Source organism: Giraffa tippelskirchi, chromosome 2 (assembly GCF_054371585.1).
Source record: "Giraffa tippelskirchi isolate mGirTip1 chromosome 2, T2T-mGirTip1v1.2.pri, whole genome shotgun sequence".
Lineage (NCBI taxonomy): Eukaryota > Metazoa > Chordata > Mammalia > Artiodactyla > Giraffidae > Giraffa > Giraffa tippelskirchi.
In genome coordinates, this window is record NC_137276.1 from 187,992,065 (window position 1) to 188,009,647 (window position 17,583).

General features: G+C 40.3%; 1 protein-coding gene across 8 annotated transcripts in view; it reads left to right on the forward strand.

Annotated features, from left to right (window-relative positions):
- The window catches only part of ABI3BP (ABI family member 3 binding protein), a 286,699-nt gene that overhangs the window by 93,067 nt on the left and 176,049 nt on the right, over nt 1-17,583 (forward strand). For all 8 annotated transcript variants that reach the window (XM_081572441.1, XM_081572442.1, XM_081572443.1 and 5 more), the window contains exons 3-4: nt 13,665-13,733; nt 16,774-16,906. In XM_081572441.1, the coding sequence (XP_081428567.1) occupies nt 13,665-13,733; nt 16,774-16,906 (202 nt within the window). The remainder of the gene's footprint in view (nt 1-13,664; nt 13,734-16,773; nt 16,907-17,583) is intronic.

Below are 17,583 nucleotides of genomic sequence, written 5' to 3' on the forward strand. Positions count from 1 at the left end.
AACTCTCTTTGCCTAGGGTAGAAATCTCTAGGAGAAAAAAGAAGTTATTCAACTGGCTTACAGTGTTGACTCTACCCTATTTCTCAGACCAGGTTATGGCTTACATCTGCTGTTGTGGCTTAATTATTAATAGTGCTCCCGTTTCTTTCAAAAGTGTCCCAGTTTAGTTGAAAAGTTATAGCTTAATACACATGTGGGTGAAAGCCTTGAATTCATAGCATCATCCCCCAGTCTTTCATTGCCTGATTCCAAGCTAATAGTTTAGCCTTTTCTCTCCCACTGGGGATGCTCCTCAAGAAGATACGCCCCCAGGCTGGCATTCATTTCATTTATAAGGCTGAGTGCACAGTAGCTGCTCACCAAAGGCTGGATTGGAAGTTCTCACCAACTCATGAGCTTATACTTTCATGTCGTTGGGGAGCTACAACGTGTTGGGCCAAGGGCTTTACAGAAAGGGTCATTGACTCCTCACCGCAGCCCCTTGATGCAGGTACTATTAGCATCCTCTTCACAATGAAGAGTAAATCCCTAAGAAGTGAAGAAAGCTCTATGTGGCAGGCTGGCTCCAGAGCCCCTGCATTTGACTACCATGCCATACTGCCTTCCCCCACGGCATTTAAGTATTCTGTGACCTTTGAACTCTGTGTACAAACTCATCTCCTCGGAATTATTCCTGACCCCTCACCCCCACATGGTGATGCTGACTGGAGCATTTGAAAAGAAAGGAGACACCTTGCTGATTTGATGGCCCTGGCTCCCATTTGATAGTGAACATGACTTAGCTTTGTTATTTGAAAGGACAACATCCAAATAAAGTTGCGATTATTCAGTCATATTTCCTGTAGAGATTATATTAGCGAAGGGATGAATTCACTGGAAAATGTGTGTGTGCGTGTGTGCAGGCTCTCCATCAGGGGCACGTCCTTGCCAAACATTAAATGAGTTCACAGACAACACCCTACACTAAATCTGTCTGTGGGGTGCACGTATAAAGCACAGGCAAGGAAAAAACTGTTGGCGGTAAAGTCAGCATGTTAATGTCTAACAGGTCTCTAAACTAGGAAAGGATGAATGCTGGCTGTGGTGGCAAATGGTACGAGAAATGGTTTAAGTATTTGTTTCCAGTGTCAGGGTGAGAATTTGTCAGAGCTTGCAAGTGAGGCAGGGTTAGCTTGGGACAGGGGCTGAATGAGCAGCTCCAGACTGAAAGCTGTGACAGCAGGAAATGCAGGACTGCCTGGTCCATCCAGGCTGTGGTGGGAATTGGGGCTGGAGGGGGAGGGTATACCTGGCTTTCCGGGCATGTGACCAGTGGATGCAGAAGAGCCCTGCATTGAAGTTTAGTGCTTTGCTGTCGTGGAAATTTTAGTAGGTTTACCTTTCGTTTTATTTTGTCAGTCAGGTGGGATGGGACGATGGAATGTGTGCTGAAGGCTTGGTGCCTGGGCTTTTCTCTTGGCCTCCCACTCCTTCCCCTAATTTGGTTCTCGGCTGCCTGGTCCTCCTGCAGCCCTGCCTCTTCCCAACTTCACTTAGCAACTACTGCTGCCTCCACCTTCTTCAGGCACTTGGGTGTGGGTGTGGGGCCTGGTGGACACCCTCTTTTGGTGACATCTGGCAGGACAGGGTGGCAACAGTCCTGGCTGGCAGTGCCATGGTGCATCAGCAGGTGCTTTCACTTCTGTCAGCTTCTTTCCCACCCCCATTCAGGTACATGTTCTGTCCTAGGACTGAGGTCACAGTCCCTTGGGGTCTGTGGGATCTGATGGCAGCCCTTTAGGAAAGGGAGATTGGCTCTCTTGCCCTGGGGACTGAGGTGGGGGGAAGTAAGGTGCTCTGATGCCGTGGCTACCTCTGGTTGGAAAGGATCCCAGGCAGTTAGGGGAGGTCAGGGTCTGCACTCCTTTGCAAAGCAACATTAAATAACCAATAAATACCATGACAGGTCGAGGCAGAGTCTATGAAAGAAAGGAAATGTTTTATATTTTGGTGTGTTTAATGTCTTTAACAGGGAGTCCTACCTTTTGATTTTGCATTGAATGGGGCCATAAAGTGTACAGTCAACACTGGGCAAAGTGTGTATTTTCAATAGCTTTGCCTCCCCAAACTCGCGGGAAAACTCTCAGAAAAATTTTCCGGGAATGTCTTCCATGTTGAAGTGTGTCTTTGAAATGCTCCTGTTTGGAAAAAGGGTGCATCTTTACATCCAGACAAAAAACTGAAGAGTGAGGGAGCATGGTGGAGCCTTTGGGGTCCACATTTCAGTGTTTAGGAAAAGCTCTCTTTCTCCGTCAAACCTCTTCCTTCCACCTACTCCTTCTCCACATCTCTCTTCCCATCAAAGCTGATCTGTCTTGTTTAGAGGCTTCACTCTGCAGCACAGAGATGAGGGACTGCTGCTATCATTTCTGAACAATTCCTCTTGTAACACACGTGTCAACATGAGCTGCCAGCTCCCTTCTATGATCTTTGACCGAACACTATAGAATCCCACCAGCGGTGGATGTTTCTAGTCGTTTTGCCTTGGCAGTTGCTCTGTGCTCTAGAGTGGCTGAGCCTTTTATGGATCACTTAACCATCACCATTGTGCCCCCTGCTTGGGTGCCAAGGCCCTCAGACTGCCTCTTCAGGGCCGAAAGAAGCCAGAACTGCCTCAGAGACCCGAGGCACAGCAGAATGTTTGGTCAAAATGGGTATTGGTTCATTTTCCAACTGATTCCCAACATTTAACAGGAGTAATGACTGAATAGTAATTAGTAGAATTTGTTTTAAAATTTGGCTTAGATTGTTTTTCAGGTGAAATAAAGATAAGGTTTATTATTACACACAAAACCATATGCTTTTTATAGCAAACAACTTCAAAGGAAAAAAGTCAGTTCTACAGATAGCTTCATCAAAGACAAATTCAGCAATTGAAGTTTACCAGCTTTTCAAAAGATGATTTGCTTTTGCTGATAGCTGTTCCCCAGACTTATAATTGCTTTTCCTTTCTTCCCCCAAAGCAGAAACTTCCATGCTTACTCTAGCCCCAGACAATAAAGGGGTAGAGAAATAGATTCACTCATTTGCTCAGAAAATGTTTGCTGTGCAATTGCTATGTTTCCAGGTACAGAAATGAACAAAGTATAAACTGAGTCTGTACCAGATCCCATGTGATCCTCAGCCCATGTCTTCTTAGAGAGGCTTTGTGGCAGTGGTGGTTTAGTCGCTGTCGTGTCTGACTCTTAACAGAGGCTTAGAAATACTCTAAAAGATGGACGACTTCTATCTGTGATGATTCATATTTCTATAGATGTTCATTTTTATGGGCTTCTCTGGTGGCTTCGATAGTAAAGAATGTGCCTGCAATGCAGGAGACACAGGTTCAATTCCTGGCTTGAGAAGATCCCCTGGAGAAGGGAATGGCAACCCACTCCAGTATTCTTGCCTGGGAAATCCCATGGACAGAGGTCCATGGGGTCCCAAAGAGTCGAACACAACTGAGCAACTAACACACACAAGGGCAAAGTGCTAGTAATCTTAGTGATTTATTAAAAATAGCTAAACTTCTGTGTTCATAATCTCAGTAAGCATAGTAAATTTAAAGCAGTACTGACATTATTTATAACTAGTGTCTTCTATGTAGATTTCTGGTTTCCATGAGGCTTTGCAAAGCTGTGACTTAGCATGTACCCGAGAAGACACCATGTTAAGTTGCTTCAGTCATGTCCGACTCTTTGCGACCCCATGGAATGTAGCCTGCCAGGCTCCTCTGTCCATGGGATTCTCTAGGGGAGAATACTGCAGTGGGTTGCCATTTCCTTCTCCAGGGGATCTTCCTGACCCTGGGATCAAACCTGAGTTTCTTTTGTCTCCTGCAGAATTTCCCCAATGTTCCAGAAAAAAATGTCCCATTAGTGTTTTTCCAGAAGGGACACTGAACTTCCTGAAACAACATCAGTGATATTCCTGAGTTGGTCAAGACTATTAATGGCCACTGCTATAGCTTGTTACCATATAATTACTTTAGGTTTACTTAATAATCACGAATGTGTTTTGTGGCCAGCTTCGTTCATACTACTCTTTGGAAGGATACATCTGTTACATCAGTGATATTTGAGCTTCTCATTTTCTAGTATCCAGGCTTCAGGATGGATATGGACTTTGGCTCACATGCAAATCATTTGTACCCCATTGCTGAAAGCAGTGTGCTGCTGTGGTGTCAATTTGCTATTGTTGTTTTGTCCCAGGAATGTGAGAATGGGTGAGGATAGAAGCAAGGTTAGTTACAGAACTGAAATTTACAACTGCTGATAGTGGCCTTATAAGCGCTGAGTAGACAAGTAGCATTTACTATCTTTTTGCCCTCTACCCCCTTACCAGACTACACCTCTTTTTCATTGAGACTGCCCTCTTCTAGCCCCGCTTCAAGGACCAATAGGTGAGGGAACAGTGTCTTCAGCACTAAGGCAGCTGAGACAGAACTACAGTGTCAGGCCCCCCCTGAAGCTCAGTTTGCTTCCTCCCAGCGTGAGCACACTTAAGATTGGTTTGTTTCAGATCTGCCTAGTGCTTGAGTGGAACTTTCTGCCTGAACTTAAAACACAGGGAGGCTTTTCAAGGGCATTTTTCAAATAGACATTACTCAATGTTGATGAAAGAAGGCATGGGAGCTGTCTGCCAAATGTTAAAAGCTAAAGGGAATACTTAAATTTGGGTTGTACCCACGCAGGTCAGATTACAGCTAAGTGTGGCATGTAGATGCTTGCAGATGTGGAGAAAAACTGATAATATTTCTTTATGAAGAGTTCCATGACTGTAGATTTTTTTCCCCCAGGTTTTGTGGATGATGTTATTCTTAATAGGAGTCTTAGGGTGTGCCACATTGATTTCTTATAAAATAGTTACTTTATTTCATCAAATTCTAAATTACTTTTAACCATAAATGATAGCACTATTTTATATAAGTTTAATAAAGAATGAAGCTGCTGATTAATGACACTGCTTTTGCATCCCTTGAGGCTTATGAAGGAGCTTCCTTTTACCCAGGATACATAAATGTTACATGATTTACTTTTTGTAAAAAGAGATGATTTTGTTTTTTAATAAAGTCTTTGTTCAGTTCCAGTTCAGTCGCTCAGTCATGTCTGACTCTTTGCGACCCCATGAATCGCAGCACGCCGGGCCTCCCTGTCCATCACCAACTCCCGGAGTCTACCCAAACCCATGCGCATCAAGTCGGTGATGCCATCCAGCCATCCATCGTCTGTCGTCCCCTTCTCCTCCTGCCCCCAATCCTTCCCAGCATTAGGGTCTTTTCCAATGAGTCAACTCTTCGCATGAGGTCTTTTTTAGAATAGCTTTAAATTTAAGAAAAGTTACAAATGTAATAGAATTTCTGTGTACTTGACATCCAGTTTCTCCTATTCTTCACATATTGTATTAGCATGGTGCATTTGTCACAACTAATCAACCAATATTGATACGTTATTAGCATAAGTCCGCACGTGATCTGATCACCTTTGTTTTAACCGAAGATCTTGCTCTGTTCCAAGGTCCCCTGCAGGGTATCATACTACATCTAGTCATGTCTCCCATAGGCTCAGTCTCCCAGGCTTTCCTTGGTTTTGATGACCTTAATGGTTTGCAGGAGTTGTGGTTAGATGTTTTGTAGAATATCTTTCAATTTAGTTTCGTCTAATGTTTTTTCTCATGTTTAGACTGGGTCTTGGGGGAGAAAGATCTATTATTAAAAAAAAAAAATTAAAAGGAAAATAAGCAAGAGAAAAGTTAAATTCCTGCTAAATGTTCTTCACCTTGGGAGTCCAGCTCTTCTGCCTCACCCTTCAACTCAGAGTTATCTGTAGCCTGGTTTTTCCACCACAGGACTCCATGCCAGCGTCAATAGTGATAAGATTGTGTTGTTGTTGTTGTTTTTTTAAATAAATTTATTTATTTTAGTTGGGGGCTAATTACTTTACAATATTGTAATAGTTTTTGCCATACATTGACATGAATCAGCCATGGGTTTACATGTGTTTTGTAAACACTTCTCCCCTGACTTTCCTTGTGAATTACTGACCCTCTTCTGCCATTTTGGAAGCTGTCACTTTCTTGACTTTCCTGGAAGGTGTCAGACAGTGACAGCAAGGACCCAACTGTCCCTGGTCAATGTCCCATGCCACTGACTGTAAAATGCATTTGAGAGATTTTTAAAAGCAGAGGAGTGGAGGAGAGGATTATGTCTTAGAATGAATGAAATACAGTATTCTGAACTTTTAATATGCCTGCAAAACCTGTTGTGTATTGAATATGATGAAATTGCCATTTGGGGTTCAGACATGACTATGTTGCTCTTACGTCTCCAAATCAAATTTAAACCGGTCAGCTCCCACCTGCTAGATTAGGAAGAAATGGAATTTATTTTCCTCAGGACTCTATTGCTGCTCCCACAGTTTTCAGAGTCCCAGGGAGCTGGTACAGTCCCACTGGTGGCCCATCCATCACCCACATGCCATGTGGCTTCATTCCATCCATGGCCCCCTGCTGGGGCTGCTCTCCTACTGGCATGTCAGGCGTCTGCTGGCCAAAACCCCCACATGGGCGGGCACAGCTGCTCAGAGGAGACCCCTCTGTGAACAGGCCTCTGGCTCGGTGCCTTGGATACTCCTTGGTGGGTTTCCAGGGCAGCAGCTCAAGGGTCTCATTCTCCAGGCAGAAGCATCCCTAAGACTCCATCTCCCTCAGGGGAGCAAGAGAAGATTTCAGCCTTCACTGGGGATGCAGAGGAAGTTGTCTCTTTCCATCTCTGGGGATGAGATGAGGATTAAACCTCAGTGTTCTTTTTAAACCTCCAAATCACATTAGAAACAAACTGCCTCTCTGATTTGCTAATCAAAAATTAAGTTAATGACAAAAGGTATTTATGGACTGTCTCTAACAGCCTCAGAGTTACTTGGAAATTCATTTTGATCTTGAAACTTCTCTCTGGGCCTTGAAGAATGCCTGAGATGATGTCTACCTTCCCTGAATGGGTCCAAAGGGATCCAGATCTTTAAAGCACAGTAGTGACAGCAACATGGTCCTAGCCCTTTCCTGCCAGAGTAAAGCCTGCTTGCCCTCCATGGATCAGGACTCTTACAGGATGCTTGCAAGCCAGCTGCCACTAGCTTAGAGAGAAGGTGGTTCTCTGTACCTTATGATTTCAGGGACAGAGGAAAGGAGTTAGTAAGGGCACTGGGCTGAAAGATTCCCCCTATTGGTTGTCGACGCCCTGTGTATATTTAGTAGAGGACATACATGGGTCTTTTATGTAATTAAAATAGAACAGGTCATGAGTGGGGGTACTGTGTTAATATGAATTCACTCATGCTAAGCTGTAAATAGTTGCTTTGTGATCCTCTCTAAGAACAAATGGAAATAAGATTGATGAGGACAAGCATATTGGCTAAAGACACTTTGAAGTGGGACATGGACATAGAAGTTTGTGTCTGGGGTCTTCATGAGCGAGTTTGTTCTAACTCACAATTCTTGTAAGGTTGGTTTTAGGTGTAAATATGCCAGTAGTCCTTCTAATCCGCTGACTTCTTTTATATATTCCTACATCACTAGAGTAAAAGAACATGAAATATAGTTGGTTACATCATTCTTCGTTTATTTACCTAACCCATGTCTCAGGTACTCAGTAAAAATACTGAAGCAGGTTATAATAAAATCATGGTGTAATACTTAAAAATATTTAGTAATAAAAGGTACAATAATGAGGGTTGAATATTCTGATAAAGCTCAGGAGAGCTAATCAACAGAAATGTATGTTTAGGGTCCTGCATATTTAAAAAATGTGGTTCAGATATTTTATTGTAATATATTTTATCATATTGAAGAGGTATTCCATTGAATCCATATTAATCAAGAATTGATGTCAAATTTTGTCAAATGTCTTTTCAGCACTTGTGGAAATTGATGCTTTTTTTCTCTTTACATTACATTTCTGGAATAAACTACACTTGGTTGTAACATATTATTGCATTATATGCTGCCAGCTTCAGCTTGTCAACATATTTTATGGGATTTTTTTGCACTGATATTTGTGAGCAAGTATTGTTAAAGAAAAACTATTCAGTGACACTTGTTAAAGATGTTAAGGAAGACTTTATTGACAGGGGAAGGGGCTCTCGTGATAGGAGTAGGGACCACCACAGTGGGGTCTTGTAGTGAGGGAGAGAGGTTGGAGTCAACTCCAAATATAACAAGGGCAGCATAGGAATTCTAGCTACGGAGCTTCCCAGGTGGGACTAGTGGTAAAGAACCTGCCTGCCAATGCAGGAGATGTAAAGAGACCTAGATTCGATCCCTGGGTCAGGAAGATCCCCTGGAAGAGGGCATGGCAATTCACTCCAGTATTATTGCCTGAAAAATTCCATGGACAGAAGGAACCTGGGGGGCTACAGTCTATCGGATAACAAAGAGTCAGACACAACTGAAGCAACTTAGTGTGTACACATTCTAGCTACTAAGCGGAGTGGGAGGAAATGGACGGAAAGTTACTAAAAGGAAGCATGAGCAGTCAGGAAGGATTCTGGCTCAACTGACCTACCAGGGTTCTTGATGAAGGCAGCCCAGGGTGACCAGATATCATCTATAAGATGGTGGAGGATGAGGAATTTGGATACCAAGTGTGATCAAGCATGGAAGATGGGACAGCCATTCTGGCTAAACTATCTCAGGATTCCTGCTCAAATTGGACAATGTAGAAATGAACGCAGAAGCCCAAAAGTCAGAGCCTAGTGGAGCAAGAGCTCACAAGAGCCTGATTAGAGTTTGGTCGAGCAAGAGAATGCTTGCCAGGATAGTGTGTAGTTTTATTTTTTGTGGAATTTTTGCATTTTAAAACTTTCACTTGTTTTAAAAAATTAGTTTTGAACTTCTTCCTTTTAAAATATGTTCTCAGGACTCTGTGGACACAAAATTCACCTTTAAAGAAATCATCATCATGATTTGTTTTTGTTTAGTCGCTAAGTTGTGTCTGACTCTTTTGTGACCCCATGGACTATAGCACGCCAGACGTCTCTGACCATGGAATTTTCCAGGCAAGAATACTGGAGTGGTTGCCATTTCCTTCTCCAGGGGATCGTCCCAGACCAGGGGTCGAACCTGTGTCTCCTGCATTGGCAGGCAGATTCTTTGCCACTGAGCCACCTGGAAAGCCCACCATCATCATAATAGCTAACATTAAATTAGGACTTTGTGTGCATAAACATAACTAAAAACCTTATGAACCCAGGTACTATGATTTTTCCCATTTTGCACATGATGAACTGGGTACACTGATGTTAAATATTTTTCTTTGTGCTAGCAACTAGCTGAGCAGGATTTGATTGCAGACTCCAGGGTCCGTGCTGTTATGCTCAAAAATTTAGTTTGTCATGAAACCAAATTGTTTACCAAAAAAACAAACACAGGGGTAAATACACTATTTTGTTCAGGTCCATTACCTGATTTCCTTTAGGATCATCCTGGTCTATTTTATGTTTCTTTTGTGGAAACTTGCATGACAGGGAAAAACTCAACTACAACAGCATTCTAAAGCAGTGTGGCTTGCAGTGCAGATGTCCCCAAATAAAAATGTGAGAATTAGGATGTTTTAAGTAGAGTGATTATGGAAGGGGTATTTGCATTACCAAAAAATCTAGGACTTTATAAAAGATTTCAATAATAGATTTCCTTAAACAGGAAGCTGTCCTTATCCTCTACCACAAGGCATTCAAAATATGAAGCAAATTAGGTTTAATTAGTCTGCAGCATGGTGTAGGCTTAAAAATCATCAGGAACGGAAAGTTTGTCAAATTAACTGCATTCTATACAAATTAAAATATCTTAATAATGTGTATTCTCTAAATAAGGAAGTAGTTGATTTGGGGCATGTGTTGCCAAAATTTGTGATCAGGGTACGGTGTATGTATTTCCAGACTGCTGCAGATCCATAAAGAACTTCATAGTGCAGAACAGAAATAGAAATCTTGTTTTCCAGTTGTTCTGTTTTTCCATGTCTGTGTTCCCAACTGAGTGCAAAGACTGCTGAAATACATGGATTTGGAAGTTTCTTATGAGCAGCGAGAGCCAGGCTATGCACCCAAGTCCCAACATCTGTTCCAGTTTGTAATTGGCTGTGACAGCCTATGCTTTATGCAGAACTACTGTGATCATAACCAAAATTACTTTTAAATTGCTCATGTAACCATATGGCTTCTCTGCGTGTTGTTTTTCTAGTATTTCAGTTATTTTTTTAAAACGACGAAGGCATAGTTGAATTAACATGTATCCAGAAAGGAAATTAAAGGGTAACTCTAACAGACTCTGCCACATTGAGAACAATTTAAGAAAAATGGGATTTAGCTTTTTTTTCCTAGAAGTGAGTTCAGAGACTTATTAAAAGGAAATTTTGTGGACAAAGTTAAGAGAGCTACATAATTTGCAGGGCCAAGTACAAAATAAAAATACAGAGTCCATGGTTCAAAAATCAGAAAAAAATATCATTAAAGGTACTAAAATATAAAGTTTTTTTCTTTCCTTCCACAGTTTCCACTTGTTATGGTGCTATTTTATTTGCTATTTCAGGTCATTTAAGTCAAAAAAAATTAAGGGTTTAAATTATTAGCCTTTCTTTGTATAATGCAAAGCTAGTCTTAAAGGCAGATATAAAAGCCTTTAGGCTTCTCAGGTGATGTTAGTGATAAGGAACCCATCTGCCAATTCAAAAGTCATAAGAGACACAAGTTCAATCCCTGGGTCAGGAAGGTCCCCTGGAGGAGGGCATGGCAACCCACTGCAATATTCTTGCCTGGAGAATCCCATGGACAGAGGAGCCTGGCAGGCTACAGTCCATGGGGTCACAAAGAGTCAGACATGACTGAAGTGACCTAGCGTTCACGCATGTGAGAACTTTTAGCTCCTAAGCAGAATCACTGAAGTGACACAATATGTATTTTGTAGTTCCTATATGCATGTGTACTTTATTCTTGCCACACTAGTGGAAATGCACAGAGCTCAACTTTTGATACATGATCATTTTACTAATACTCTCTGCCTTCCACTTACTGCTGAGTGAAGGAGAACTGAGAAGAGGAAGCAGAGGTTTCTCTAGCTTTCCCTTTCCCTCTGTGTTGTAACTTTCATTGTCAGTGTCTTGTTAATACAGGGAAGCAACATGAATAAGTAAGCACATGGTAGGATTCTTTGGTCATTTTTGTTTCTTAAAATGTCATTCCCTTCTTTCTGTATTTGAAGCAAGTTCTGATTCAAATGGACTGTGTAACCTCACAAGGCTGTGAGTGTCCCTTCCACAGTCCCTTACTGAGTCGTAGATGTAGTACGCTTACCTTATTTGGCCTTTGACTCTCAATGGACTCCCACATGTCATGGGCCCTTTGGAATGCTAATGGTCACCTAGAATGCTCTATGTGGATAGAAAGAAGTGCAGACAGGCATTAATGTTTCGTCTTCTCTGCTCATGCTCCATTATCCAATTGGATGACTTAAAAAAGATGAATTCAAAGCTAAAAGTATTAAGAATTTCAAGATGGTGAAAGCAGGATTTTAAACCAAGCATGGGACCCTTCTGAGCTGGGCTCCCTATGTGACTGTACATGTTGCCCACAAGGCTAACCCAGCCCCAGTGACCTCATCTACAAACTGGGATGAGAATGGTACTTGTTCAGTTAGCATTGCCATGAGGAGTACTTAAATTATGAATATAACAGCACATAAAAAGTATTCAATCCTCAGTAGTTTCTTAATACTCATATTGTGCACTATGGACCATAGCCTGCCAGGCTCCTCTGTTCATGGGTTTCTCCAGGCAAGAATACTGGAGTAGGTTGCCATGCCCTCCTCCAGGGGATCTTCCTGACCCAGGGATCAAACCCACGTCTCTTGTGTCTCCTGCATTGGCAGGTGGGTTCTTTACCACTAGTGGGCCTGGGAAGACCACTTATATTGCTGTATGTCACAAATAAAAATCAGGAAGTGGTTATTATATTCCTACTAGAAACCTTGACTTAGGTTGAGCTTTCTTTATATAAGTTCCACTAAGCAAGATATGCTTTCAAACACATCTGAAACCCTGCTTTATCTGTGAATGCTTGTTTATCTGTGTTGCAGTCTTTAGGCACCAATGTGATCAATGAGCAAAGCTCTGAGGTCAGTTCAAGAGGTTATCTGGTTAACCTATTTGCAGTGGTAATTACTGCAGCAGGTTATAGCAAATAAAGCCATGTGAGGTGTCCAGGAAAAGGACAAAGTCTTGAGTTATTGAATGTGATTGAATGCCAGGTTGTCTCTGGCTGAAAATGAGGTCATCCCCATAAAGTCTTGGGCAGAGAAGGCCTCTGTTCCAAACACATGGGGAGGAGATATTTGAATGAAAACAAACCAAGACATGAGCTCTGTCTGAGCAAGTAGGAGTGAACTGTGATTGACGATAGCATCCAGATAAAGTCAGTGTAGAATGCATTCCAGGATCCAAAGTTACTGAAGAACTATTGTAGATAATACCCATCAATCAATCAATTAATCCAATAGAGCTGCTTATAAAATGCTATTTTTTTTACGCCCAAAGTGTATTTGGCTTATGTATACACTGTATAAACCAACCATTCATCTTGGAAACATTAATTTAAAAAATTATTTGATAAATTTTCAGCCCTTGATTGAGTTAGCACTTATTTATTGTCTAAATATCATTTTACTTCAAACCTAATTATTTTTTTACTGTCCACATTTTTCAGTGTTTAAAAAAAATTTGTTCAAATGTAGTTGATTTACAATGTTGTGTTTAATTTCTGCTGTACAGCAAAGTGACTCAGTTATACATATACTTTTTCATATTCTTTTCCATTATGGTTTATCATAGGATATTGAATATAGTTCCCTGTACTATCTGGTAGGACCCTTTTGTTACCGTTCAATAAGTTTCAACAAATACACCTGTGTAACCTAAAATTATCATGTTACCAGCCCACAAATTTCCTGCAACGAAACCTAAATATTTTAAAGAGATTCTCTATTTTCCATCAGTATATTTATGTGGAAATTATACCAACTTAAATTGTGACTTTGTTTTAAAATTTTTCATGAAAATGATTGGATGTGATAACAGGTTGAAAAATTATACAAACAGGACAAAAAAATAGGTAGGATATTATGGAGAATATTCAGATACCTAGGAAATGATCAGTTTCAGATCATTAAACAGTTGAGACTCATGTGTCCTGTGCAAGTATGATTTTCCTTCTCTGATTTTGAAGCACCATTCTGATCCTCTGTGAGGAGTAGGATTACAGATGAGACATGATCTGATTTAAAAAAAAAAAAAAGATCTTTGCAGAGAAAAGGACTATCGAAAATGTGGCATGAAATCTGTGTCCCTAGCAAGATTCTTTTAAGACTTATCCCCCATTCCTGTCCATGAGGTTTTGAAAATCTGGATTTAATTTTCACTTTAAAAACTTAATGGCCTGAACTATCATAAGAAGTATGAACTTTCCGAATGCCTGAGCCCTCTCACCCGCCGGTTCTGTGGTTACAATGACTAAGGCTGGGGAAGACTGAGTCAGGAATGGCTGTGCTGTCATGAAGTCTGCTTGTTCACAAAGAATCTTACTGATAAATAATGTTACCTTTTCCAGATGCCGAGCCTAAATATCTGATCGTCGTACGGCCGGCTCCTCCCCCCAGTCAAAAGAAGTCATGCTCAGGTATTTTTGTTGATTCATTATTATTGTTAACTTTAAACCACGCCTTTTCATCTCTTTTCCACCCATGGAGACCACGTGTCTTGGGGATGCCTTAGGAAGGTGGATTAGAAGATGTATGATGCCCAGCAGTCCCCTGAAAACAGATAACCCTGCTTGGGAAGTAGCATAGCCTGGTTGGGAGAGGCTCCTTGGGTCTTATCCGCTCCATCACATACAAATAGCAAGGGGTTGAGGCAAATTACTGAACCTCTCTATGCCTCTGTTCTCCTGCATGGTAGGGTCTGGGCAAGGATGAGATGACTTCATGGCTACATAGGACAGACCTGGCCCAGAGTAAGCACCTATTTAGAGTTTAGCTCCTGTTGGCTCCCTCTATGTTGCAATATGTGAACTAAAGCCTGCTCTTGTGTCTTTCATATTTTTAGGGCAAAATGTGAGATCTAAACTTTGCTGAAGGAAACTTGACATTTCAAAAACATAACTCACTCACATGTGTGTTAAATGAGTTGGGACTTGGATTTTATTTATGCCTCCAAACCACTTGTATTTAGTTAGATACAGAAAATAAGACTTCTTTCATAAAACAGCAGTGTGACACCCATCTTCCCAGGGCTAGGAAGATGTAAAACAGGCAACTAGAAACCATGTGTATAAAAAAGTTGAAATATTTCTATATGACTAAGGAAGACATTGTCCCAATTTCACTGCTAAAATTTCTTTTCAGATCAAATAAGCAAGCCCTTGCTATTAGGAAGGGCTAATAAAGCTATGAATATGCTTTTAATATCTTATGTCACATCTTCCTAGTCTGTAGATTAGATCATGGTGCTTTTCTTTTTCATGTTCTAATGTGAACTGTTCTCAAAATAATTATTCCCTAATCATATTTGCCTTTTATGCTACACTGGATGCCTCACAGAAAGAAAGATCTCTCTTAAAGGGATACGCGTTGGGGGAATATACAGATATTGAGCAAATTGGGCCCTTGGCCGCTATGTAGTCTGTCTCCTCAGTGTATCAGCCATGCCTGGTCACCAAAAACTGGTTGCCGCAATCCTCTCCGCTCGAGGCTTCTGTTGGTTTCCTCTTTTTTTTTTAAGAGAAGCAATAAATGGTTAATTATTTTGAGAACTACAGATCTTTTTACTTGACCTCTTATGATATCCCAAAGCACAAGAGAAATTTCAATCAGTACTTAAAACTTACTAGTGATCATTGTCCAAGAAGCTTTCCATACACTTGCAAAGAAAAGTACTCCAGTGTTTGAAGACTCTATTTCAAAATATTTAACAATAAAGCCAGAAAACATGAGTATGGTTCTGTGGGATTCTGGCTTCATAGCCACTGAACTTTTTCTTAATATGGTGATAAAACAAATATGCAAAAATAAGTAAAAAAAGTCAAGAGAGTGATTATACCTTAATAGCAGTTTATAACTTCATTTCATTTGGGTGCTTCTGTGACACTGGCCTTAGATTATTTTTCGCTATGTGATGACCAACTCAGGAAATAGTTTCATCCTGATCAGGCTATAATACCCCACTTTTCCTTTCAGGCAATGGATATAATTTTTGTTTTTGTAATCTGCGTTGAAGAGTGATGTAATGAGTAATGGATTAGCTTCCATTAATTTTATATTTGTATCTGCCACATAATTTAAAAATGATTAAATAATTAAAATTGAAGATCCAAACAGTGAACTTAGTCATATAAACTTTAGATTCCTTGAGGAAAGAAAAATGTAGTTTTTCTAAATGGCATTACCTTCATACGTTGTGAGCTAAACCAGTGATGTAGTAAAAAGAAAACTAGATTACAATTCAGGAGACCTGGATTTGAGTCTTAACTTTGCTCTTATTGTGACCTTGGACAACCTTGAGACTACTCCAGGCCTTATTTTTCATCTATAAAATGAGACAATTATATTACATGAGTGAAAATCAACTCAGGGATAGAAAAAACAACTTATCAGAATCACATTATCTCAGATTCTAACCTGCCCTCTTTGGGGGCCAGACCTGAACCCTTTGAATCATAGTCAGATAAGGTACTATTATAGGTAAACTGGAAAAATTTATAGAGAAGTATAATTACATGTTTGCAATCAACTAAATAATAACCATCCTTGAAAATTATTTAAGATATCTTTAAAAAATTCATCTATGTCACAGGTAACAAGTACCACCACTTGGAGGTAACTTACCACCACTAGATTATGTATATTCTGGTCTCAGAGGGCTTTTCTGCCAGAATAACAATTAATACAACTCAAATCTAACAGAAGTAACAGGCACTCCTCCTTTTCACTGTCCTCCCATTCCTAAAGTTTCAAATATTTTTGAAAAAGCAAATATCTGCCCCCCACATATACTTGAAGAGAATCTAGAGTGGTTTATCAGAATCACCCTTGGCATTGCCCAAATCCAATTAGTCTTGTCGGGATAACTGCTTCCTATATTATTCCTACTCTTCCAGCAACATTAAGGATGTGTGCACTCTGTTTCAATACTTACTGTTTAAAAAAAAAAAGAGAAAGGTCATTGAAATGCTCTGACAAGAGATTTTACACTTCCAAATAGTTAAAAAAAAAAAGGATATAGCCTTCAACCTAGATGGTAAGTTTTCTAAGATGTTATTTCATACTAATTTACAGTTTCAGGGAAAAAATAAGCATACATTTTATCTTGTCTGTAAAAGAAAAGTAAGTGTATATATACCTATATGTGTATGTGTGTTTGTTTATTTCACTGGTAATAGCTAAGACCTCCATGTTCATCCTTGACCCACAAGAAAATAAAAACTAGGAATGGATATGGTTTATATACACAGACGCATACATGTAAATCTCAAAAGAGTATTTCATTTGATTCTTGCTTAAATTCATGAGCAAAGAATTATTAATATTTGTACACTATATAAAAAGAAAAGGAACTTAATGCTTTCACATTCTTCATCATCTTGCTAAATTATCTTTGTATATTTTACCCAAATCATGAAAATATGCTAAATACAAGAATTAACCTGTCTGTTCCCTTTGTAGGTAAAAAACGATCTCGCAAACCTCTCCAGCTGGTGGTTGGCACTCTGTCACCAAGCTCAGTCTTCCTGTCCTGGGGCTTCCTCATCAACCCTCACCATGATTGGACGTTGCCAAGTCAGTGTCCCAATGACAGGTAATTCACCATTATGGAAAATTTTATTTTTCATCTGAAAATTGACACTTGCTCTCAATGGTATCTGCACATGCTTTAGAAGGATGTGTAAGTATCAGGGGCATCAGTATCTGCAGATCAGCTATTTGCTGGAGGGTCTGTTCTAGGTTTGAGGAGAATGAAGACACACTCATCAGAGCCCCTATCCTTCAAGAATTACCATCTACCTGAATAGAAAACACAAGCACATATTTTTTTCTTTCCAAAGGAAAAAACCGAAGGAAAAATAAGCCAAAGAGTAAGTGGGGTTATCAGTGGTAAGGATAATAAAAACTCAGAGGATAAGATTGAAAGCAATTAGCAGAGACTGTTAAAAGTTGCAACATTTGATACTTGGTTCGAAACAGATGGATCTTTGGTCTGCCAATTGATGAAGTGCTAAAAACACTAGTTCTCTCACTTTGGTCCCTAAACCAAGCAGCATCAGCACCAGCATCATTTGGGAACTTATCAAAAATGGAAATTCTCAGATCTCCAGACTTACTGAATCAGAAACTTCAAGGGTGGGGCCAAGTAATTTGTGTTTTAACAAGCCCTCCAGTAGATTCTGGTCCCCACCTAAGTTTAGGAATTACTGGCTTAAAAAACTGGAGAGAGGGACACATGGAGAAATGTAGGTCAAGGAAAAGCACCTTTGG